This window comes from Anolis carolinensis, chromosome 4, assembly GCF_035594765.1.
Source record: "Anolis carolinensis isolate JA03-04 chromosome 4, rAnoCar3.1.pri, whole genome shotgun sequence".
NCBI classification, from domain to species: domain Eukaryota; kingdom Metazoa; phylum Chordata; class Lepidosauria; order Squamata; family Dactyloidae; genus Anolis; species Anolis carolinensis.
In genome coordinates, this window is record NC_085844.1 from 89,979,205 (window position 1) to 90,004,558 (window position 25,354).

General features: G+C 37.4%; 1 protein-coding gene across 2 annotated transcripts; it reads right to left on the bottom strand.

The window, feature by feature from the left end:
• Window positions 1-582: 582 nt before the first annotated feature.
• zbtb41 (zinc finger and BTB domain containing 41) lies at window positions 583-25,223 on the bottom strand. Of its 2 annotated transcripts, XM_062980769.1 has the most exons (12): window positions 25,076-25,215; window positions 20,228-20,450; window positions 17,320-18,530; window positions 15,300-15,507; window positions 14,344-14,413; window positions 13,439-13,586; window positions 12,364-12,493; window positions 8,516-8,611; window positions 7,850-7,956; window positions 6,589-6,694; window positions 6,080-6,168; window positions 583-4,327 (listed from the first exon to the last, which is right to left on the bottom strand). In XM_062980769.1, the coding sequence occupies exons 3-12, from the start codon at window positions 18,437-18,439 to the stop codon at window positions 3,675-3,677; spliced, it is 2,727 nt and encodes a 908-aa protein (XP_062836839.1). In that variant the 5' UTR covers window positions 18,440-18,530; window positions 20,228-20,450; window positions 25,076-25,215; the 3' UTR covers window positions 583-3,674. The 2 variants fall into 2 exon arrangements, with proteins under 2 accessions (XP_062836839.1, XP_008118195.2); XM_008119988.3 differs by lacking the exon at window positions 20,228-20,450 and having other exon boundaries at window positions 25,076-25,223.
• Between the last annotated feature and the right edge of the window lie 131 nt (window positions 25,224-25,354).

Below are 25,354 nucleotides of genomic sequence, written 5' to 3' on the forward strand. Positions count from 1 at the left end.
GCCTGTGGGAGGCTTCTCTCATATCCCCACATGGGGAGCTGGAGCTGACAGACGGGAGCTCACTCCACTCTCTGGATTCAAACTGCCAATCTTTTGGTCAGCGGTCTTGCCAGCACAAAGGTTTAACCCATTGTGCAACTGCAGGCTGAATTATGTCATGACACAATGTGTTGGTTGCAACATGTAGGTGCATATGAATGTAACAATAAACCTGTCTCCATGAAATAAGTAATAAATCATGTATTTAAAAAATATAAATGAAAGGTATGTGTCTCCATACATTTTATTACAATTTATGTGTCCATATCTCTTACAAGGGATTGGTTTAATATCTGGTTTGCAAATAAAATTTAATTACTGTTTCATGAAATGAAGCATGTCTAAAAAGTGTGCCACTAACATATAATATCTGGAAAGCTCTGCTCCTATGCTTAATAAATGCTTGGTTTGTATCTACATCGCAAATGTATTTGTTCTTTACATCATCTGATATCAAATGCTGCACCCCCATTTGAAATAATATGAAAAGAACCAATAAATGTTCGACTATACTAGATACTCAAAATATTTACTTCAAGTCCAGTGTTTCTCAAATATGTTTATAAAATAATTAAAAATATTTAAGAAATAAGGAATTGTACAAATATTTCAGCAAGTATGAAACTCAGTCACAGATAATTCTTAGAATACTGCAGATGCAAACCTATACAGACTCTTCTACTGCAGGAATTGCTATAGAAAACTTTACAGTATGTATATTTACACCAGCATTATGCAAAGGATATCCTGAAGACGGGTGAAGGTGGCACAGCAAGGAACACAAGGGACAGAAAAGACAGCAAGCGATATTGAGTGTAGAGAACAGATTTTTTTTGTAGAGTCATTTGTGAAATAAGGAAATGCCAACTTTGGGAGTAGGAAAGTAAGATGAAAAACTCAGAGCATGTTGGAATATTTCAAACTTCAAGGCAAACTAGAAATGTAAAACAGATTTTTTTTTTATGGCAAACACTCCTGACAATGTTCTTTTGCACTAGCATCCCTTCATGTCTTTTAATTCCCACCCTGCTGAATCAAAATATTAAGGGGCATGCCTAAAGTATGTTAGTTCATTCCATTCTTCTAACCCACATCGTGAAATATTAAATTTAAAAATGGTTCACTGCATAATTCTGGCACTTGTCATCCTCACAATCTGAAGTACTTCTTTTTGTGCATTTGCATTTCAAATAGCTACCCGCATCACCATCTGTAAAGGTTAACAGAAAATTAGTGCCTATCACACCTACATAAACCTATTCTTTATAAGCAACACTGTCCAAGAGAGAGATAGGGGATACATAGCTCATAAAATAGCTGTCATTGCAGGATACTAGAAAGTAAAGTAAAAATGTGGTAGAAGTAACACAGAACTGAATAAAGTCACCATGATTGTTTTTGGTTTCATGATCAATTTGTAAGATTTATTCAAATGACCAACTCATGTGTTTCACTTTTGAAATCATTTCTACATAGCAATATTACTATCCAATTGATTGTAATTTAACATCAAATGTGCCTTTAAATCATAACTCGTTCCAGGCAGTTCTCAGTAGCATTAGAAATGTTCAGAATTTTTCAATGTCATCTAAATAATATTTTAAAATGCTGGTCACTATCAATACCAACAAGTGAGTATTTGTCTAGATCTATCGACCTTTTACCATCAGATGTCTACATACATTTGTCAGCTACTCTTGAGTTAATCTGGTGGTTGACTAGTTTATCAGAGAGCATAGACAAAAACGTAGTTAAAATTAATGTCTGGAATTCTATTAATACACTACTCTGGCAAAACTATGCCAGTGTAGACAGTAGGAATGGGAGGAAAACCAGCACAAACACAGCCTTGAAGTAAATTATAGGAGACAAGCTGTTCGTACCCGGAATGGATTTTGAAAAAATTGGCTTGTTGTGGAAACAAGGATTGATGAGAAAGCTTCACTAGGGACACCCTTTCCCCATAACTACTCTTTCAGGAATTAATTTCCCTTCCGAGGGGTAGACTTCCTGTTGTCTCACCCTCGTTCTTAACTATGAGCCATTTGTAAGTCGGATGTTTGTAACTCAGGGACTGCCTGTACTAGTAAGACTGGAAAACCAAAAATATTTGAGCCAATGTTCAATTCTGTACCTGCTTTTACAGAGATTTAAAATATAAGTTATCAAATATCATTACTTCTAATGCATTTTAGAAGCTTTCCCAGAAAGTAAACAAAAGCTAGGTAAAGCAAGCAAAACACGACATTATGTTTAAAAGTAATGGATTTCCAGTGGATGTGTCAAATATATTTGTAGTCTTCCTTGATCCCGCTCATATCATGAGTAAACTCCATTAGTCTTAATGAAGCAGGACTGCAGCGGTGACATTCTTTCTCCAATTCTAATAGTAAGATGCAAATCATTTTACAGATTAACATGGGAGTTCATTAGACTGTGTGGGAGACCCCAGTAACACAGTGTGTTAAAGTGCTGAGCTGCTGAACTTGCAGACCGAAAGGTCAGATTCGAATCCAGGGAGCAGAGTGAGCACCCACTGTTAGCTCCAGCTTCTGCCAACCTAGCAGTTTGAAAACATGCAAATGTGAGTAGATCAATAGGTACCGCTTCAGCGGGAAGGTAATGGCGCTCCATGCAGTCATGCCAGCCAGCCACATGACTTTTGGAGGTGTCTACGGACAACGCTGGCTCTTCGGCTTAGAAATGGAGATGAACACCAACCCCCAGAGTTGGACACGACTGGACTTAAATGTCAGGGCAAAACCTTTACCTTTACCTAACCTCATTAGATTGATGCTAACAGGACTGATTTCAAGAACATTTTCATACATGAAAAAATGCAGGAAAAATTAAACATACAAAGATGAACAATTATCCACAATTAACCCAAAATGCCATGGAGATTCTTGATTCTAGTACCCAATAGCCTTCTCGAACTGATTTCAAGAACATTTTCATACATGAAAAGATGCAGAAAAAATTAAACACACAAAGGTGAACAATTATCCACTATTAACCCAAAATGCCATGGAGATTTTTGATTCTAATATCCAATAGCCTGCTCTTTTAAAAACATAAGTTATACATTTAAAACCAGGAGGGCTTGAATGGTAAAATACAGCATTTTAAAAACACTTCTTTTCTTTGTGTTCACCAGTTTTCAAATGACTGAAGAGCTCAAAAGATCTAAATTAATCTTTAAATTCATTATCTATTTAATTTAATATGTCTGTTAAGACATATTCATGTATAAGCTGACCTCATGAACAAACCGGCAAGTTTGGGAGCCAAAATTATAGATTTTGATATGACACATGGATAAGTTGAGAGTCATTCTGTAGAGAGGGAAAAGCACAAATAATGGCTCAGGGAATCAGCCACCCCTGCCATTTTCCCACCTAGGCATTCAAAAAGGCCAGACCTGGTGCCGTGACAGAGAGAATAGAAGATTAGGTATTTCTTTTAGGTTCTCCCAGGATAAGTTTTTTTTTCCTTTGACCACTCTACTCAGAAAATGAGATGCTTTTTTATAAGAGTTAAGGTACAGTACTCACACTGACCCATGGATAAGATGACCCAGTTTTTTGAGTTGTTGTGACTAAAATTCTAGACTTATACATGAATATATAGGGTAATCATGATTGTTCATTACTTGAAATGTTCTGAACAGAGGAAGCTGAATCAAGACCCAATAGAGTTCCAAGATAACTCTGTTCTCTAGAATCTAACATTTGCTCAGGTCTGACTGGATGAACTATATTTGCTGGCTGTGGAGTAAGAGTATATTTTTCTAGAAAGGCCAGGTCTGTTGCTGGCTGATAGTCTGTTGGAGGTGGCTGTGAAGGAAGAATGCCATGAGGGAACGATGTAACAGCAGCAGGATGCTGTATAAGTTCAGAATGACTTTCACACATTTGAACAGGTATTAGCATTACTGGCACCGAAGTGTCTGGGGATACATTCTGAACTGTTTTGGCTCCCACTTGGTAAGGTTTGGGTTGTTCCATGGATGGTTTAGAATCACTTTGAAAAGTCTTGTCCTCAGATATGTACTGGGTTGGCAGGGAAACAATCTTCTCTTCCGGCTCTGGGCTGAGAGATTCCTCTGCAGACTTTCCTCCGTGAACATGGTCAATATGGTATTTCAGTTTGTCTTTCCGTTTAAAAGTTGCATTGCAGTGTTGGCAGTTGAAAGGACGAGCATCAGAATGAATAACCATGTGCTTAGTTAATGTCTTCTTAATTCTGAAGGACTGATTACAGATTTGACATTTGTATGGCTTTTCACCTGTGTGGGAAATTCAGTATTAATAGAAAATAAGAAAGCACAGTAGTCCTTCCACGCTCCCTGTTATCCATGATTTTGCATACCACAATTTTAGTTACCCATTGTCAATGTGGCCTAAAATATTAAATAAAGAAATTCAGAAAAAATCATGTTTATATCACGCAACATATTCGTATTACTTTTACACATACAGTAGAGTCTCACTAATCCAAGCCTCGCTTATCCAAGCCTCTGGATAATCCAAGCCATTTTTGTAGTCAGTGTTTCCAATATATTGTGATATTTTGGTGCTAAATTCATAAATACAGTAATTACAACATAACATTACTGCATATTGAACTACTTTTTCTGTCAAATTTGTTGTATAACATGAAGTTTTGGTGCTTAATTTGTAAAATCATAACCTAATTTGATGTTTAATAGGCTTTTCCTTGATCAGTCCTTATAATCCAAGATATTCGCTTATCCAAGCTTCTGCCGGCCCGTTTAGCTTGGATTAGTGAGACTCTACTGTATTGTTAGTTCTATTACTGTTGTTAATCTCTTACTGAGCCTAATGTACAAATTAAACTTCATCGTAAGTATGTATTTATAGTTTTAAAAAAACAACAACATACGGTTTGATACTATCTGCAGTTCCAGGCATCCACTGGGGGGGGGGGGGGGGAGACTACCATCATCACCTCATAAATAGTATTTGTTCTTTTTGCAGGTCTCTGTCACTTAAATACCCAATTACATAGTTCTATTAATTAATCTGCTTTTAATAAATCAACAGGCAAGATGTCTGCATGATAACATTGAGTAAAAGAGCCAGAAAGAATGTGTTTTGTGAGAACCTGTTTTCTTACCCCAAGGAAAACTATAACTTCATTATATGTGCTTCTGAGAGATCAAATTGCTTGATCAATGCTTTCTCAGACTATTAGCTGTGGTGGTGGTGATAATGCATTAAAATAAGAGTTTATGTCTACTCACATATTGAAGACACTGCCCATAAAATGACTGTGTCTGGGATCCTTTTTTAATCACAACAATACCAGGAAAATTTTGGGCCATCATATGTGTTGAACTACAATCAGCTGGCTGAGGGAAGGCTAAAGTTTCCTTCCTGGCTTAGAAAATTAATCTCAAAAGTGATACTTTTCTAAATGAGAGTTTTTGACATAGGAATGAATGCAGACATACAGTCACATATCTATAATCTAAATTCACTTTCAATATCTAGATGCTGGGATGAACTATGTGACAGAAAAATGTGGTATTATGCTAATACTGCAGTAGTATTGTAACAAATGATCAAGAACAAGTTTAGAATGTGAATGGGGCACTAACAGAAAAATCTTCAAAGACTATTTTACAGGCCTGCATCCTCAGATTTCACTGGAAGGAATTACACAATTTGATAAAAAGGAATCCCCCTTTATACCCATGCCTCAAAAGACTAAAAAGGGCATCTTCTGTCCAAATGCACATACCACGGAATCCTGGCCACTCTTTGGGTACTAATCCCATGACAAGTGGGATGGGATGTCCATGAATATGTATTCAATTCTTATACCATATGCTACCAGTGTTCCATAATATGATATTACACACAACAGATGCACACATACACAGAGATATGTTTATTATCAGTATCACTGAAAGACATGGAAAAACAGGAGTCAGGTCCTGTGGCAAACAGAAGTGCCATTCTGCAGTCATGTCTACAAACACTCCTGTGATGTACAGTAATTTGAGGTTGTTTACCTGAATGTGTCCTAAAATGCATTTCCAAACTCGATTTCCCTTTAAAGACTTTCTTACAGATTCCACACTGATGAAATGTTGCTTTATATCTTCAAAGAAAAAAAATAAAGAAATAAATCATAACATTGGTTGTCTTTCTAACAATATTTTAAGGCTTGCACAAATTATGTAATTAGAACATAATTCATGCAAGGGAGTTTACATCTTTCCTATAAACACAAACCATTTATATTATCTAAAATGCTTTTTACTGATAGGTTTCAATATATAATCCTAAAATTCAATTAACACGTAACAACAGCTGTCTGATTTGGACATAAAGGGAAAGTGAACATGAACAAACTTTGATATGTTTTTCAAAGCCTGATATGCAAGGTGAAAGTAAAGAAGCATGACAGCATAAAATTTTATCTTCAGCCCATTGTATATAGTAATGATATTGTACACAGTAGCTAACTCAACGTTCGTTCAAAACTAGAATATGTTTCAGAATAAAAAATGAGCCTTACTTTTGCCACACCTTTTCTCCTAGATGAACACTTTTATAATGAACAGTGAGATGATCTCTTCGACCAAAACATTTTCCACATTCCTCACACTGATGGGCTTTTTCACCTAGATAAAAGACAATCAACACCACAATCTGAAATGGCTTCAATAAAAAAACAAATTCAAAATCTAAGAAAATAGTAGAAACAGTCATGTGCACTTTCACACTCTTTGTCCTGAATCAGAAGAATCCAGAACTCAGAACTTTTGCTATTTTATAAACAAACACTTTTGTTATCTTCTATTGTTGTGTAAAGAAAAAGAAAGAAAGACTATGAACTTTAGGCTAGCTGTAATTCACATTTACAGCTATTAACGCATAGTAGTACATGTGAATCACAGCCCTAGAGCAAGACATATCTTAAACATGTATTTTTCTATTATTTTCTATAATGAGAATCAAATAGATTTACATCCTAAGCATATTCCAGTTTTCTTATCATACGTCCTTTCTTTTCTTGTTACAACTTTGGTTCTAATAACAACTTTATTTCTATTCCGCCCTAAATTTCCTACAGTCTCATTTTACGGCTAGAAAACATTTGAAAAAAAAAAAGATTAAAAACAAAGGCATACAAAAACAACATGATCGAACATTTTTTAAAAAGCTTTCAAAAACATGCTAATAAGAATGGAGATTATTCTGCATGCCTTGAATGTTTACACTGTATGATAACAAACAATAGAGCTCCTTTTAAGAAAACTACTATAATTATTATGATAAACGTAACAGTCCTTTTATTGACACCTAAATTAAGAGGGGGAAAGCCTAAAGTGTTTCCCCATTACCCAGAGAGGTATTTAGTGAAACTATTTGAAATGGAGGAATAGGGCCCAACAGGTGATCATGTGATTTTTTTGTCCTTTCCCCAACATTCATCCTGTCTCCTGAAAAGATGCTCCAGAAATCCCTGGTGATTTAATCAGAAGGAAAAAAACATAAACATTAACTCCCTGTCTCTACCTCCTGCAAGGAGTCTTTATGTGACCTCATGGCTTTCTCTGAACAGAAGCAGCACTTCTACTCATCGAATGGCCAAATCTAAATACAATCCATTGACAATATATGCATGTAAATGTATTCCCATTTCTATCCATTCTGCCTTAATATAGGAGGAGAGGGAATCTTAAAATGTTTATCTCTAAAGTATCATTAATATAGCATTTTAATAATACAATTGTATTCTATATACTGCAATTAATATTAACACTACTGCCTACCTGAATGTATTTTTTTGTGTTTTGTCAGATGATCATGGCGAATAAATGTCTTTCCACATTCTTCACATTCATATCTCTTGTCATCGTGATGGACTCGCAGATGAAGTCTGTATCAATAAGAACACAAAAGGAGGGATTACTCTGAGGTTTTGGTGTCATTTCTCAACCCGTTCGTGATTTTGTCTTCAAAATCAACTATTGGCACAAGGGTAAAAAGCTAACTGTCAAAATAGGAATCCAGTAGCGAAAATGCTACAAGAATGCTATAATGATGTCATGATACAAATTTTCAGATCTCATCTACTATTAGCTCATTATGCTCTGAGAACAGTGTACATTGTTTCCAGAAACATGCAACAGAATTAGAATATCTATGATTCCGCTGTTTTCATGTGACATGATAAGAGCTGAAGCAATACTTGGTTCAGTATTTTCATTAAACATTCTTGTTTGATTGATTCCTGAGATGTAGTACTGCATTAATAGTAGCCTATCATTGGTAGCTAGTTAAAGTAAATCACATTGATATTATTAACAATTTCATTTATTGCATTTTTGATTTGCTGCTTTTTGTTGCCATGAGGTCTTTAGAGGAAAGCCACATTATAAGCATTTCAACTAAATACACATTTACCAGGAACAACAAAACAATACAAACACTGTTACCTGTATGAGCTTCCATGACGAAAACTCTGTCCACAAATGCTACACAGATGAGGCTTCTCTCCACTGTGGATTCGTAAATGCTCTTTTAAAGTAGTTCTAAAGGAAATAAAATAAAATACGAAAAATGCATTTTCTAGCATTTCTAATTAAATAAGAATTACAGAAGCCAATATAAATTGTATAAATACTGTTGCACTGACTTTTCCCTTCAGCATATACTCTGCAATGCCATACTCTGAAATAGATTTCAGGAAAAGTGCCTTCTCTGACAAAATTAAGTTCTGTGACCTGCCAACTTCTCATTCTTCTCCAAATAATTCACTTTAGAGTTTGTTTTCCCCAGTTAGTATTTTGTGTCTATTGAGCATACTCAGTTTCCATCAGGCTCTTGGAAAGGTGGCTTTTTTGTTTTTGGTTTTTTTTTTTTTTAGGATTACTGTACTTGTACTTCTGCAAACCTTGTAGTTTGGCAAGTTTACCTATAATTACCTTTCTGTACATAAATGATGCCATTGTATTACACTATGTAACACGATTTTTGTTCCTGGGATATAAACGTCATGTTCAAATTGGTTTTATCATAACATTGAACAAAACATTGAAAGGGTTTATTAAACTGCCAAAACATTGTTTTTGCAGGACATCCTGCAGCACATTTTGCTATAGTTTTTCAGTGAATATCCCATAGAATCACAACCAACAGAGTTTGTAGCAGCCACAAAAACATGGTTTCTGGAGTATAACAACTACTTTCAAAGTAAGCACTGCACAATTAAACAGGAAATAACACTTTCAAACTGGGAACAGATCTCCCCCCCCCCCCCAATTTTGTTACATAATGTTATAGAAGGAGTGGCATTCATAACATCGATTGTGCTATTATTTCCTATGATGGTTAATGTTCAGCTACAAAAAGAGAAGCTTATAGGCACAAAGCAAGGATACCATTGGGACAAGTCTAATCCTAGTTCCTTCCTCAACAGTAAAACAGGTCTGGACCAATTTGAATTCAATTTCTTGGTCAACCCTTATCAGAGTGGAAAAAGTGCATTATTTATTTATTTATTTATTTAATCTATTTACTGTACTTATACCCATCCCTTCTCACCCCTGAAGAGAGACTCAGGGCAGCTTACAAACTATGGCAATAATTCAATGCCAGATTCAGACAATAACAAGAACTGTAAAACAATATCATAAAACATATCAACATATCAAATATCTTGCACTAACTGAGCTTTGTAAACATTAAACCAGTTGCTTTTGCTGCTCTTTTTGTCCTTTTTTTGTGCAAATCCAAGGACCCATAAATCTAAACAGTAAGACAAAAATCACTCCCAAATTGTGAATTTTGGAAGCCTCCAAGAGTAGTTGATACCAACCTATACCCTCAAACCCTGATAATGGAAACTGGAAGTGACTTCTGATCACTTTTGGATCATTCCTTTGAAAGTGTTGTAATAAACTGGGGAGTGGGGAGCCCTTCCTTTCTCATTTACTGTATTAGTATCAAACCCTTTCTTAGAACTGCTATCTTTATGGGAAAAACCAGCAAATGTGAGAGGCATCAACAAGCTCAGGGAAAACTCAAAGCTCCCAAAGGCAGAATAGGAATGAATACCTAAGGTAAGCGGCTCCCAAACAGCCCACAGCTTGGGAAAATTATTTTTTAAAGTTCCAAGTTCTAAGGACCAAACATATCCAATGTTACCACTATGCCAACAGAAGTAGCTTCAGCTTGTACCAGGGAAGGGGAATCATGTAGCCCTCCAAACACTGGACTAAAACTCCCAGCATTTCTCACCATTGATTGCACTATTTACAGTTCAGCAATATTAGGAGAACATGAACTTCACCTGTGAATTAGTGCAGCTTGATTCCCTTGTACTTGAGATCCCTTCTACACTGCCCTATAATCTAGATTATCAAATCAGATAATCCATATTATCTGCTTTGAACGGTATTATATGAGTCTACACTGCCATGTAATCCAGTTCAAAACAGATAATCAGAATTGTATATGTCAGTGTAAAAGGGGGATACAGAGTAAGTTTTCAAACTGGAGAGGACAGTTACTACTGTCACATGGTATTGCACACACTCCTTTTCCTTCCACCCCACAATCCCCTCAATACTTAAAACAAACTGCAATTAATTAACATGAGCTCAAACATGAACCACATATTTCGTCATCCCTGTTTAGTGAGGTTTGATTTTACAGAAATCTAAATGTAATTAAAGGATATAATTATACAGCAAAAGGAATAGGGGCATTCCTTGTTAAGCTAACATCTAGGGGTTAAATCAGAAGACAGACATGTGTGACTCTCCAGGTGAATTGTAATATCCAGAACTCTTCACCACTGGCTATGAGCCACTGGCAATTGCAGTCAAATAACAGCTGGTGGGCCACATCATTCCTACTGCTAGGTTAAAACCAAATTTTACTCACAAAATAGGAGTCTTATAGCAGTGTTACAGCGGATCCAATGGGAATAACACCAAATTTATTGCATAATATTATAAGATAGTTCTTGCAAAAAAAAAAACTAATTACAAATAGCTCTAAAACAGCCAAAGGTGAATCATGCTGACATAACAGTTGCAAAGTGTAAATGGTGAATACACCAAATCCCTGTCCCACACCCAGTACAGAATTGGGAGACATGAGAGACTGACACAGATAAGGATTACTATAAAGTGGAATCCCTGCATCACAATCCCTACAAATGTCTCTGCAAACACCACGAGATCTTGGACACCCCCATTACGAAACACACCTGCATGCTGTGAAGCTGTTAGCTGGCTCCTGCCTCCCTGCCTCCAACAGGCAAGGCTCTACAGCTTGAGACCATAAGGGAAAAGAGGTACAAAAAGTCAGCTACAAATGATCTTTCAGTTGCATTACTCCAGAACGGGGTTTATACATATTGGACTTTAAAACTATTTATGTTACTCATATGTTGGGATATCCCATAAGTTACCCCAAAGATTCTACAACTTTCAGACTCACTACATCAATAGGAAAGCAGTTTCAAACAGGTTCAAATCCTCCACAGTAGCATAGCTTTTGCTGACTGACTTCCTCACGATTTTGTTGCACATACATTAGAATACTTGATTTGATTTTTAATACATTTTATTGTAAGTATTTCTGCAAATGTGCCACTTCTAATATTTATTACACATTTTATGTACAGTGTTCCCTCACTACTTCACAGTTCACTTTTCGCGGATTCGCAGTTTCACAGTTTTTCAATGAACTCTAAAAGAATATTATAAATAATAAAAAATTACAATTTACAGCCTAAGGAAGGGAGGAAGGAGAAACTGAAGGGAGAGAAAAGTAGCCCAAGCTGCAACAGGAGAAGGTGGTGATTTAGCAACACACAATTGGTTGATAAAGACTTAAAATAGTGTATAACTAATAAAATAATGTATAAATATTAAAATAAAGATAGTGTTGCTACTTCACAAATTTTCACTTATTATGGGTGGTCTTGGAACATAACCCACAAAAATACACTGTACTCAGTATTTTTATTTCCTGTTTTTATATAGTCTATTATTTATTCAATACATTTTATTTACTGATACTTGATGTTATTTCATATTACTAATTTTAGTGAGTTTACATGGAACCATGACAGGGGCAACATTCATATTTCTTGTTACAGGTCATCCAATATAATCTTGTTTAAAATTACGTTGTGTACAATTCTGTCATTATCCCCTTACATAAGGTCTTTAAAAGCTGAAATACCATCTTCACTGTACAAACATTTGGAATTTGGAGGCACACAACACAGCCAGTTCATATAAATCAGCGTATGCAATTGCTCACCTACCTTTCTCTAACTGACTTCCCACAAATATAGCAAACCCATTTCCTCTTTCCCCCATGAGTACATTCAATATGACGCTTCAGATTTCCAGTGTCATTAAACTGACGCCCACAAATATCACATGGGAAAGGTCCTAAGGAGAGTAATAAATACAAATTATAATTTTTGTAATTTGAATAAATTTACTGTACTACAACCAAACACATTATTCAGTACCGTACGTATACAGACAGACAGCCTTCCATTTGTTATCACTTCTTTGAAAGATCACACATCAGTCAAACTTTATTTTCTCTCCTCAGTCTGTCAGCTGAACCTGAATAACTGTCTACTGAGTGGTAAGTGCTTTGCGTGTGTCACCTCACTATTTTTCTCCTTTTAAACAATTCAAACATGTTAGCATAAAAACAAAACTTATTTTTAGCAGAAATAATTCATTTATCTGTAAGCAAAGCAGATAAAATCCTTCAAAAATGCAAAGAATTACAACTCTTATTTGAGAGGCTGAACTAACTTGCTTTCACTAACTAGCTTTTCTTAGAATTGGAAAGCTCACGCCCTCTGCTGGAACATTTATTCCATTTTCCTGAGTCTTAAAAAATGAGCTGGGCATAGAATACGCCTCACAACTAAGACCCCTTCTATACTGGCATATAATCCACATTAATAATCATATAATCCAGTTCAAAGCAGATAATCTGGATTTTATATGGTAGTGTATAAAGGGCCTAGGATTTTTCTCTAATAACTAAGGACTAAATCTAGCATTAATGAAATGCAATTAAGCTGACCACAAGGCTTTCCCCATCTTTTGAGAACTGGTTTTGCAATGGGATTCTTTGGAAAGAACATGCTTCCCAGTTCAGTTAGAATGATATTATCATTCCACAAGGATACTATCCCTGTTAGATAGTGCAATTTGTATTTCTTTGCACAATTTTAAAACACAGAGATACTCAAAATACTTTAATAGAAAAGATTTGAATAAATTAAAGAAATGGAATCCAATCTACACTCAACTGTATTAAATAAAACATATTTAAATCTAATACTTATGATCAGAACAAGGTTTTCATACCTAGGTGGAATTTTTCTTGATGTTTTAGTCTAGCAAAGCGAGATTTAAAGTGCTCTTCACAATAGGTACACTTGAAAGGCTTATCCTGGGTGTGAAGGATCATGTGTTCGTCCAGATGAAGCCTTCTTGTGAAAGATTTGTTGCAAATCTGAAGTAATACAAGGAGCCAAATAACCATAAATGTCCACTAGAAATTGTCAAGTTTATAACTTTGAGCTTCTTGGAGTATAGCGGGGAAATCAAACAAACAAACAGAATACTTTCACTTTGATGCTTAGATTATAAGTAATTGTATAAGTCAATAAAAATATTATGAACAACAGTATTGTTATGGGCAATCTTTTTTCTATCTATTGCTATTACATGCAGCTATGCAACATCTTCAACTATAAAAGAGACTGACTAGATAGCTTGGCTATCTGAAGTTCTAGATAGCCTGGTTATTATCTGAAGATCTTGTGTTTTTTAAAATAATACTTATCTAACAAGAAATACTAGATATCAGCAACAAGATTCATATCCCATACACTAATCAAATTTCTAAAGATGTAGCAATCCAGTGTATGAAAGAACGATGTACTGATCACACATAATGCAAAAAAGAGGAAGAGTATTCAGACAACATTTAAAAAAGCATCCATTCGTGACTTGAGGTGTGCAATAATGAAGAAAGGAGAACTGCATTGGGAAAATTGGTTTTGGAAGCTCCTTTCTCACTGCAAATCTCCTTCTCGCTATTTTAAATTTCATCATCATAGAATGCTTTACAGAAATTTCCAATACAATATGAGAAGCTGTATTTAAGAAAGAAAATAAGACAAGCCCACAAATCTCCTGGGATTCAAGATATAGTATTGCAAAAAATATAATTCCTTGCTTCTCAGAAATATCAAGATCATGCTTACATCACATTTCCACCCATCACTCTTTTTCTTCTTAATGGAAAGAAACTCCTGTATATTGTCAGGATGATATCTACAAAGAGTAGAAGAGAAATAATTTCAGTAATAAATATATTTTATCATGTTTATCAGTTTAACTCTGGTACAGCTACCTTGGCAGAGCAGTGTTGGAGTTTCCAGAAAACATGATCCTTTCCATGTTGTAGGCCAAGGGGAGCAATTATGGAGGCACATTAGCCTTCTATGATATTTTAAGAGGGCTGAACCCACTGTTACCAAAGAAATGCCTCCACATTTCACTCATGGGACATAGAGTCATGTTTTGGGGGCTTCCTGGGACCAGAGAATGTATTTCTGCAACAAAAAAGTTTTCATAAAAATTTATTTATAATCCTGGGACTTGGAAATGCTCCAAACAAGTGGAGACCATCCCTAAAAATCATTTAGGGGCATTTTGAAACAAAACAAAATTTGCTCTAAGGGCCATAAAGATGGTCCTGCAAGGCTTCCTATGGCCCAGGGTTGCACTGTGTTCACCTCAGTTCTGGTCACAGAAAGCAACAATACTAATATACTTTTAGATAAATCTTAATACTTTGAATAAAAATTGAAATCTTATACATCTCCCAACTTTGTGATATCCAAGTGGCTAGAAAATGCTGTTTTAATAAGCAGACTCTTTTCTTTCAGCACTGTGCCCTATAGTTTTTTTTAATATACCACTTGACATTTGATTGCATGTGTGAGGTAGTTTGTGCCCATTCTTTCTCACACAAGCTCAAAACAGTTGAGAGTATTAATTGGCTTTGTAAAATGATATACTTCAAATAATTTTCTGCCATGCATTTAAGTACTTCTATATCATCATACATGTCAATAATATTCACAATGTTACATTAAAAGGAAATCACATTATAACACTCTCTAACCACAGTGTAACAAATTAACTTCATACTTGCCTCTTTACATGCTTTATCAAGGTCTTTTTGGTGGCATGCAGTTTGCTACAGTATGAACACTTGTGTTCTTTTTTATGAAATTCCATTTCATTGTCGTGCTTCTTTCTATGTACAGTTAAGTTGGATTTGGTTGAATAGCGCTGATGACAAATATCACACTCAAAAGGCTTCTCACCGGTATGTACACGAGCATGGCTCTCAAATTTCCCTACAAAACAAAACACTTACATTGAATTATTAAATAACCAGTTATCAAACAATCCTATTAACATCCAGGACAGGTATCTCAATGAACAAAATAGATGGATGCCTGTGTATTATTTCTTTAACAGAAATTTGATACCATAAGCAGAAATAACATAAAGACTAAGGATAGGTTTCCGCATCACACACAAAAAGAAGAGTAACTCAATATGTTTCAGTGTGGGTTTCATCCAAAATGAATAATTTAAATATGTGAAATGAAACCAAATTAATGAAGCGTCACATAAGTAACAAAAAGATTTTGGCCATCCTAGAAACCTCTTAAAAGCTTCTTCCACAGTGCATCCAGAAATTATGCTTTCTTTTATCAGCCTCCATTTTTCTCATGATTTGGATGGCCAAATTTACAGACTTATTCCACTTTAATATGCTAAGAGAAAATAGTAAGTTAGGCTTCTTTATGGCTGTTCCCATTTCTTTCTTCTCTTCTGTTCACACATGTGTACGAAAGTGTCCTGGGGGCAAATGTTGTTCATCTTGCCACTGCAGGCAGGCATACACAGCAACAGGAGGATATGTTAAGGTAGAATACCATTTCCCCAGCCCAAGCTTTACAGCATTGTTTAATTGCATTTTTCAGTTAAAACATTTATACTATGCATAAATATAAATTCTGTTTCATTTGGTGGGGGGCAAGGTGTCTTTTCAAATAGATCAGTTTACATGGCGCATTATAAAACAAATTCAGAAATACAGCCTAGAAAGAAAACCCTTCTATTTTGGAAATATCCTATTTTTCAGCTAGAAAACTACAATTCACAGAGTAGGCAAGGGTTTGAAGTATGCTGATGTATAGCTAGTAGCTACCCTCTCTGCTAGGTCAACTAATGTCAACTTGCTCATTCCAGAACTAACACACAAGATATGCAGATGCCTCTTGTCCATTTCATCTCTAGCAGTCATCAAGTCTGCTTTAAAATTATTATTTTAAAATTATTTAAAATAACTATACAGGTAAAACTAACAAGAAATATTTCCAAATATTTATTCTCATCATGATATTCAACACCTAACTGGATTAGGACATGATTCAAATGGCTGATTATCCCTGGGAAAACACAGGGCCTCTGGTGCAACCACAAACTGGGTAAATTGGCCATGGTATGAAAAAGGTGTCCTGAGTTAGGAAGGAACACACAATGGACATTCCAAACTGTGGAGGCAAAGTGTAAGCATTTCAGCAACCATTTTATGATCAACATTTCAGCTTATACAAGTAACACCTTCATGTGATCCCAAGATGCCCTTTAAGGCTAATTCTGGGTTGAATCAATGAGATCTTTGAAACAGGCCTATGTCTCTAACATTTATCCGTCTCTTGGTGAGATTTGGGGAATGTACAGCCCTCCTTATGTTGTTGGACTGCTCTATGTTATTGTTTAGGAATACCGGATGATCTGAAAACTTCGCTTTAAAGGATCTTTCAATAAACATGAAGTTGTATTTTTCCATTACTTAAAGAATAATTCCATCAGTCAATCCTCCTAAACCATCCCAGTTTATTTTAATACTTTTAATATGTCATCAGCCGGGATGAGAATCATGTGGCTTTCCAAAAGCTATCACACAGCAAGTCCCATCATTCTTAAACAGGACAGCTAATAGTGAAAAAATGCTATGATTCTTGCACAAGCAGAGGGAGGGAAAAGAGATAAGTATAAAATAACATCTATAATACAATGTAAAACTTTTAATGTGCCTTCCAACCAAACATTATCCTCTATAAAAGAAGAAATAAAATCTCATGCCCTCTTACCTGCTCTATCAAATATTTTATCACACTTAGGACACTGCAAACATTTTTTGCTGCTGTTTTGAACAATGACTGGAATATATTTGGAAATAGGGCCTTCTGAAATATTTCCTGTCAGACCAACTGGCTCTTCAGGTTCTTTTTCACTTTGCTCTTCAGACTTGGAGTCATCTCCAGAGGTGTTTCCTTCCTGCCTATCTCCATCCGTATTATATTTACTTCCACTATCTTCAGACTCACTGCTAGACTCATTTTTTTCTTGGCCAACAACAACAGTATTTAGATTGCTATCAGATGCAGCATTACTTTCATTGTCACTCTGCTCAAACTTAGATGGACATTTTCGATTTCTCATTGATCTTCTGGTTGAGATCTCAGACTCCTCAACCATTTTTAGGCCATGTCTTTTTCCCTCTGCAGAGGAAGTGTGTGCTCTGGAGAGGTGATTTGCTAAGGATTTCTTGTAACAGAAGTTGCGACCGCAAAAAGTGCATTTGTGACTGCTTGGAACTTTAACACTTAATTCATTTAACTTTTCACGCTGTGCTGGGTTTTCAAGATTCTCTTCCTGATGCAAACTGGGAACATTTTCAATATTTAGCAGTTTTACTGCATCTATAATATCTAAAAATTTGGCTGCTTCTAAAATAAGAGGGATTTCATTTTTATACACAAGAAACTCTGATGTGTAGAGAAACTCAAGGAGATGACGAAAAACTGAATGAGTTACATGATCCAAGCTAATAACATTCGCTGTTGGATTTTTGCTCAAGTAAGCATGAAAGTAACTGCTACCAACAGCAACTACTACTTTGTGGGCACTGAATTCTTTTCCATCAACAGTTATGAGCAAATCACAGAATGATGGCTGTTTCTGTCGATCATCATTTAAATATTTCAGTAGATTTTTGTTGTACTGTAGGGAGCTTAAAAGCCTTCTTTGCTCTGGTGATGGAGGAAGTTCTTTGGAACATGCAATCTGGCCTGCAGGAGCAAGTCCCGCAGCATCAATGATAGTTTCCCGCACAGAGTTTGCTACAGAGATCTTATTAAAAGACTCCTTCTGGTGATCAAGGCATTTTTTGTCATTTACATTTGCAGTGACTTTTCTCCTTTTCTTCATTGCAGATGTGCTCTTCTACTATTGGGAACTTCATATGTAAGCTAAAGTCTCTCAAGCCGACAGTTGTTTCAGTAATACTTGAAGTTATTACCTAGAAATAAAATATAGATATATATCTTAAATTTAACCATGTAGTTATGGAAACAGATCTAATTGCCAACACTTCAATTGATTTGCAGATGTTTGTATTCACTAGGTTTCTTAAATCTGGTATCATTCCCAATTTCAACTCCAGACATCAAAACAAATTTTTCAGTATGTAATAGCCTGCATATATTCAGAAACGCATGAAGATATCTAGTAATAGTGTCTTGAATTTTTTAAACTCACTCAAGTATGACCAATTATTTAAACTGAGATTTTTCATCTGTATGCAACAATGTTGCAATGAAACAAGTTTGTGCATAGGTAAGAATTTTATGGTCTTCTAAAACAGTTTGGAAATCTGTACCAGCTCAGGGAACTCCAATGCAACTTTCAGTCCCTCCAACCAAATTCCTTTGGTTTTTTTTTTTTACTCAAATTCCACTATTTCAACAACAAAAAAGTAACTCTAGTTTTCCACTATAACAGTTTCACCTTCTTTTTCAACCAGCAGAATATTGCTGTCAATACTGTCAGAAAATGATTAGAATGCCAGAGGTTCCCATCCATTTTACCCCAAAAACAAATTTCTATATACAAAGGATTGTGAATATATAGGAGTGAAAGAATAACTAATATAAAGACTGTTACATTTACTATCTTACAGCCAACACTCATTTTTCTATATTGTGTATGATATTTGTCATTCCTTCTAGCATGAATGGAATCAGTAATTTTTATTTTCTTCAAATACATAGATGTGTTGGTCTGGAATATTAGTATGCAAAAAAATCTTATAGGGACTGAGAGAAATACGTTCTTCAAGTTAGTCTTGAAGGTGTTACAATTCCCCTTTGCATATTTTAATGTTGTTGTAATTTTTCAGACGTAACCAAACAAAAATATAAACATACAGAGAAATTTAAACAGAACCACACACACTACCAAAACAACAACAAACTTGTAGTATCAGTTTTTACAAGTGAGAATATAATACAAATCTAAGCTGGCAATATAAAAAGGGTGAGATTTGTGTCACCTTAAAGACTAGTCGATTTATTTCCGCATACGCGGTCATGGACATTGGTCTGCTTTTCCATATGCATGGATCTCATATGGATACACACACTGCAGCTGAAGAAAGGCAATGCTGTCTATGAAAGCTGATGCTCAAATCAACTAGCAACTGTGGTATTACAAGATGAATTTCTTCTTTTTATAGTTACCCTCTCCTTACTCACCAGGCTTCATATTTAAGGCCTGGCCTCAGTATGTAACTGAAAGTGGTGAGAATGAAATTGATGGAAATGCAATGAACTCTGCAGCCACCTTATCACATTGAGAAACTTCGCAGTCATAGGACACTTCAGCCACTATACATAGCTCTCTGTAGTTGGAAAGAGGCAAACGTGTCCTGAAAGGTGGGAACTCCAGCAATCTGACCTCATCACATTGAGAAATGTCCCTATGATAGGACAATTCAGCCTCTTTTCAACCATGGAGAGGCACAGAGCTCATTACATGTTCCAGGGTTGAAAAGAGGCAGAAATGTCCTGAAAGAAGGGAATTCTGAAGACGGGCCAGCAATCGTGTTCAGAGCTCCTACCTCTTATCACACTTTACTCTCATGTTTACAGCTACAAAACAGGTAGGATGGGAACAATAAAAAGTTTCATTGCCCATCCTGTTTCATTGCCCACTCACCAACAGTCACTTGTATCCTATGGGCTTTGATGAAGAACCATAGGATCCAATGGAAAGAAATGGTTTTCACCAGGATTACTGTCTCTTGTATCCTACAGGGTTTGATGCAGAACAACAGGATTCCACAGAAAGAAGTGGTTTTAAACTGATGTCAGTCTCCTTTAATGTAAGGGGCTTTGGGCAAGGCACGGGATTTCTTGGTTTTTGGATATTGTTGTTTCTCCTGATTAAAAACAAAAAAGCATTACTGTCCGTGTGATAAATGTAAGATTAATGTATTACCAGCTCTTCAGTTTCCAGTGTGAGCGTGAGTATAAGTGTAATGGGGAGGCAGAACCGTGAAACAGGACTGCTGACATAGAAGAGAGGCGATTCTCTACTCTTAAAGGGACAGTCACCCATGGTTTCCCCACTCAATGTGATGAGGTGGCCAGTACCGACTACAAGTGAAGGACTACATTTTTGAATATATCTCTACTTTCAAATCTTCCTTCAAAAAGGTGGTTAGTACAGCCAGTTCCCAAGTTACAGACATCCAACCTACATAAACCTCATAGATGGGCTCTACACTGCCCTATATCCCAGAATCTGGTCCCAGATTATCTGGTTTGAATTGGATTGTATGAGTCTACACTGCCATATAATCCAGTTCAAAGCAGATAATCTGGATTTATAAAGGGGCCACAGTTAAAAACAAGGGTGAGACAAAAGGAAGTGAGAGAAAACTACCTCTCGCAAGGAAATTAATTTTTCAAAAAGTTATTATCATGGCAAAAGGATGTCCCAATTGAAGCTTTCTCACCAATCCTTGTTTCCAGAAAAAGCCACATTTTCCAAAATGCAAGGGACAGAAAATGAAGTGGAATCTTCTGAACAGGGGGGCAGACAGCAAAACAAACACCACTGGAGTGTTAGCCCTTCCCTGTGCTATCCAAAAGTTATATGAGTGTATGTGTATATGGAGAGTGTACATGTATATATAATGTGTGTGCAAATATATAGTTTATCTATATATGTATCTGCTGAAAACAGATAAATCTAAATTATGGAGACCTATATTTTTATATGTATTTTAATCTATGCAATTCTGTTTTCTGTGACATGTTTTATTTCATACTAGCTTGGGGACCCGGCGATGCCCGGGTCATTTGAGAATGGTATTATTTGTCTTTTAATGTTATGTTTTCTGTTTGGAGTGGGTGAACTACAACTCCCAGAATCGTGGCTGAATCCTGCTGAAACCCTGCCAGTATTATAAGTTGGCCATTTTGGGCGTGTGTACCAGGTGTGGTGCAGTACTCTGTGGATGGGGGTGAATTACTGCAATTTCCAGATTCCTGGGACAATTGCCCCAAAATATCTATCAGTATCCACAGCAGGCAATATTTAGTCTGTGTCCCAAGTTTGGTCTAGATTCGGCATTGGCTGGGTTCAGTGGTCTTTGGATGGAGGTGAACTACAACTCCCAAAATCAAGGCCCCTTCCCAGAAATACCTGCAGTATGTTCAGTAGGTCATGAAACTTCTCTGTGTGAAGTGTGGTCCTAGTGCATTGTCGGTGGGGGTCAGTGTTTTATCTGGTTGCAGGTGAACTATAACTCCCTTTTTCCTAAACTTGTCCAATATGTTGTATTGGTTATGGGGGCTCTGTGTGCCAAGTGTGATGCTCATTCATTGCAGGTGAACTATAAATCCCAGTATGTACTACTCCTCAACTTCCAGTGCAGTTCCCCTCCAAACCCACCAGTAGTCAAATGTGGGCATATCGGGTGTGCATGGGAAGTTTGGCTGAGAGCCATCATTATTTGGGTTCATAGTGTTCTGGGTGTAGGTGAACTACAACTCCTCTATATTCCCCAGTAGGAGTGACAGTGCTCTGACTTGATGCAGGGTGAACTACAACTTCCACCATGTGGAGTCAATCCCTAAACTCCTCCAGTAAGTTTAGTTGCAGCTCAGTTGTGCTCTGTTTGTTATGCAGAGAGAATGGAAAGGAAAGGGCGGGGTCATGCAAATTCCACAGCAATGGAGAACCCTGGGATGCCTGCCTGTGGTGGAAGAAAAAGTAAAATCTGGGATGAAATGGTCCCCAAATGAAAGCATTCCTTGGGGAGTTTGGGAAGGACATTGGCAGGGGCCGGGCTATATGTTCATGGCGCTCGCTGTAACCGTACTGTCAGTGGAAAAGAGTGACTTGCTAGATTTTTAACCGTGGGAACTATAGCCTGTTTGTGGAGGCCGGAGGCTGTCTGTGTGAGCAGGCATCCGTGCCACATACGGGTTTTCGCTTTTATTATGGATTTAGATTTAGAATTTAGAATAGAATTTAGAATTAGAATTTAGAATAGAATTAGAATTTAGATTAGATTTAGATTAGATTTAGATTAGATGAATACAGTAGAGTCTTGCTTATCCAACATTCTGTATTATCCAACGAAGTCTGCCTTTTAGTAGTCAATGTTTTTGTAGTCAATGTTTTCAATACATTGCAATATTTTGGTGCTAAATTCATAAATATAGTAATTACTAAATAACATTTTCATGTATTGAAGTGCTTTTTCTGTTGATTTGTTGTAAAACATGATGTTTTGGTGCTTAATTTGTAAAATCATAATGTAATTTGACGTTTAATAGGCTTTTCCTTAATCCCTCCTTATTATCCAACATTCTGTCGGCCCATTTATGTTGGATAAGTGAGACTCTATTGTATATATAGTGTGTGTGTATAGTGTGTCACATGTAGCGGGGGGGGGGGGCTTAAGGGGTTTCAGGCCCCCCCCCCCTCTGAAATTCTCAGAGAAGGCCTCACGTTTATTATTTAAACTATTATGTTTATTCATATCATGATCTGATCACCATGTTCAATATATCCCATATGCATGGGGGTATTGGGATAACTAGATTAAGATTAAGATCTTCAAGTGAAGCCCTGCTCTCGGTCCCGCCGCCATCACAGGTGCAGTTGGCGGGAACAAGAGACAGGGCTTTTTCGGTGGTGGCTCCGCGGCTGTAGAACTCCTTACCAAGGGAGATTAGGGAAGCCCCCTCACTCATCTTTCAGGAAGCAGCTGAAGACCTGGCTGTGGGATCAAGCATTTGGCCTTCCCTAAGATATGATCTAGGAGCCTCCGGTAGCACAGTGTGTTAAAGCGCTGAGCTGCTGAACTTGCAGACTGAAAGGTCGCAGGTTCGAATCCGGGGAGCGGAGTGAGCGCCTGCTATTAGCTCCAGCTTCTGCCAACCTAGCAGTTCGAAAACATGCAAATGTGAGTAGATCAATAGGTACCACTCCAGGGGGAAGGTAACGGCTTTCCATGCAGTCATGCCGGCCACATGACCTGGAGGTGTCTACGGTCAACGCCGGCTCTTCGGCTTAGAAATGGAGATGAGCACCAACCCCCAGAGTCGAACTCGACTGGACTTAACGTCAGGGGAAACCTTTACCTTTACAGATATGACCTGATGGATTAATATTAATTCGAACACAGACTGGCTCTGACTTTAGCTTGAAATTTCCCCTTTTGTAATGGTCACATGGTTTTAATTATTTTAATTTGATTTGGATACCAGCTTTCATTTGTGTTTTATGTTTGGTTTTTCTACGTGTTGTATTATATGTGGCATTCTGCCATTATGTAAGACCGCTCTGAGTCCCCCCTGGGGGAGAAGAGCGGTATATAAAATAAATAAATAAACTATACAAAAGGTTTGCTAGGGTAGATCTTCTCCCACCCAGCCCCCGCCCCCCCAGCAAAATCCCAGCACCCTCCCCACCCCCCATCAAAATCCTGGCTATGGGCCTGAGTGTGTGTATATATATACAGTAGAGTCTCACTTATGCAACACTCGTTTATCCAACATTCTGGATTATCCAACGCATTTTTGTAGTCAATGTTTTCAATACATCATGATGTTTTGGTACTAAATTCGTAAATACAGTAATTACAACATAACATTACTGCGTATTGAAGTACTTTTTCTGTCAAATTTGTTGTATAACATGAAGTTTTGGTGCTTAATTTGTAAAATCATAACCTAATTTGATGTTTAATAGGCTTTTCCTTAATCCCTCCTTATTATCCAAGATATTCGCTTATCCAAGCTTCTGCCGGCCCGTTTAGCTTGGATATGTGATACTCTACTGTAAATAAATAAACTATACAAAAGGTTTGCTAGGGTAGATCTTCTTCCACCCAGCCCCTCCCCCCCCCCCCCCGAATCAAAATCTTGGCTACGGGCCTGTGTGTGTGTGTGTGTATGTGTGTGTGTGTGTGTGTGTGTGTGTATATATATATATATATATATATATATATATATATATATATATATAGTGTGTATATATGTGTGTGCGTTTGGCTGGAGTTACATTAAAAATGTACCTGTTCCGACTTACATACAAATCCAACTAAAGAACTTGTCAGTAACTTGGGGGCTGCCTGTACTGAAAGTAGCTGAGGCCCTGAAAGAACTCCGACTATCCCTCAGCGCAGCATAGGATTATGGGGCATGTAATCCAACATTTGGGTGCTCCGAAGTTGGAACTTCTCCTCTGGGAAAGCTGTGAGCCCAAGCCTTTCTTGTCAAGTTGCCCAGTGAAGGAGAGCCAAAGAGAACACAGAGGAGCAGCTGTTGGCTCTCCTCACTTGCATGCCTCTCCTCTGCTTAGGGATGCAAAAGACCGTCTTCCTTGAGAGTAGCTGAGGCTGAAGCGCGGGGTTACACTACTCCCCATACAGGAGCCGAAGCCCCCAAGGGTTTGCCTCCTTCCCAGAGCAGCCCCTCAAATAAGGCCGCGCCCCGCGGAAACCCCCCTGAATCTTTGGCGCCCCGCGAGAGGACGAGGACTTACCGCGAGAGCGAGGCAAGAGGCGCGCACGAGGGGGGAGGATTGGGGTCCCACTAATGGCCGCTTCGGAGGCCAGGCGCGCGCGGAGGAAGGGCGCCCGCCTCGCTCATTGGGCGATCCGTCCAGCCTCCAAACTCCGCCAAAAAAAAGAAGAAAGCGCCCTCCTCCCTCGGCACCCTGATTAGACACGCCTCCTCGCGCTGCATCACTTCCGGGTGCCGGCGAAGGCGGGGGAGGAGGCGCTGCGCGCGGACGGCCTTCTCCCTTTCGGCGCGTGCCCGG

Bases quoted from the DNA above. Each gene is read 5' to 3' on its own strand.
- zbtb41 (XM_008119988.3), bottom strand. From the start codon at position 18,439: ATGAAGAAAAGGAGAAAAGTCACTGCAAATGTAAATGACAAAAAATGC. The intron at 7,957-8,515 runs GTAACAGTGTTT...TTATTGATACAG, and splicing joins CGTCATGGAAGCTCATACAG to ACTTCATCTGCGAGTCCATC. The intron at 6,695-7,849 runs GTAGGCAGTAGT...TCTTTTATCTAG, and splicing joins ACACAAAAAAATACATTCAG to GTGAAAAAGCCCATCAGTGT.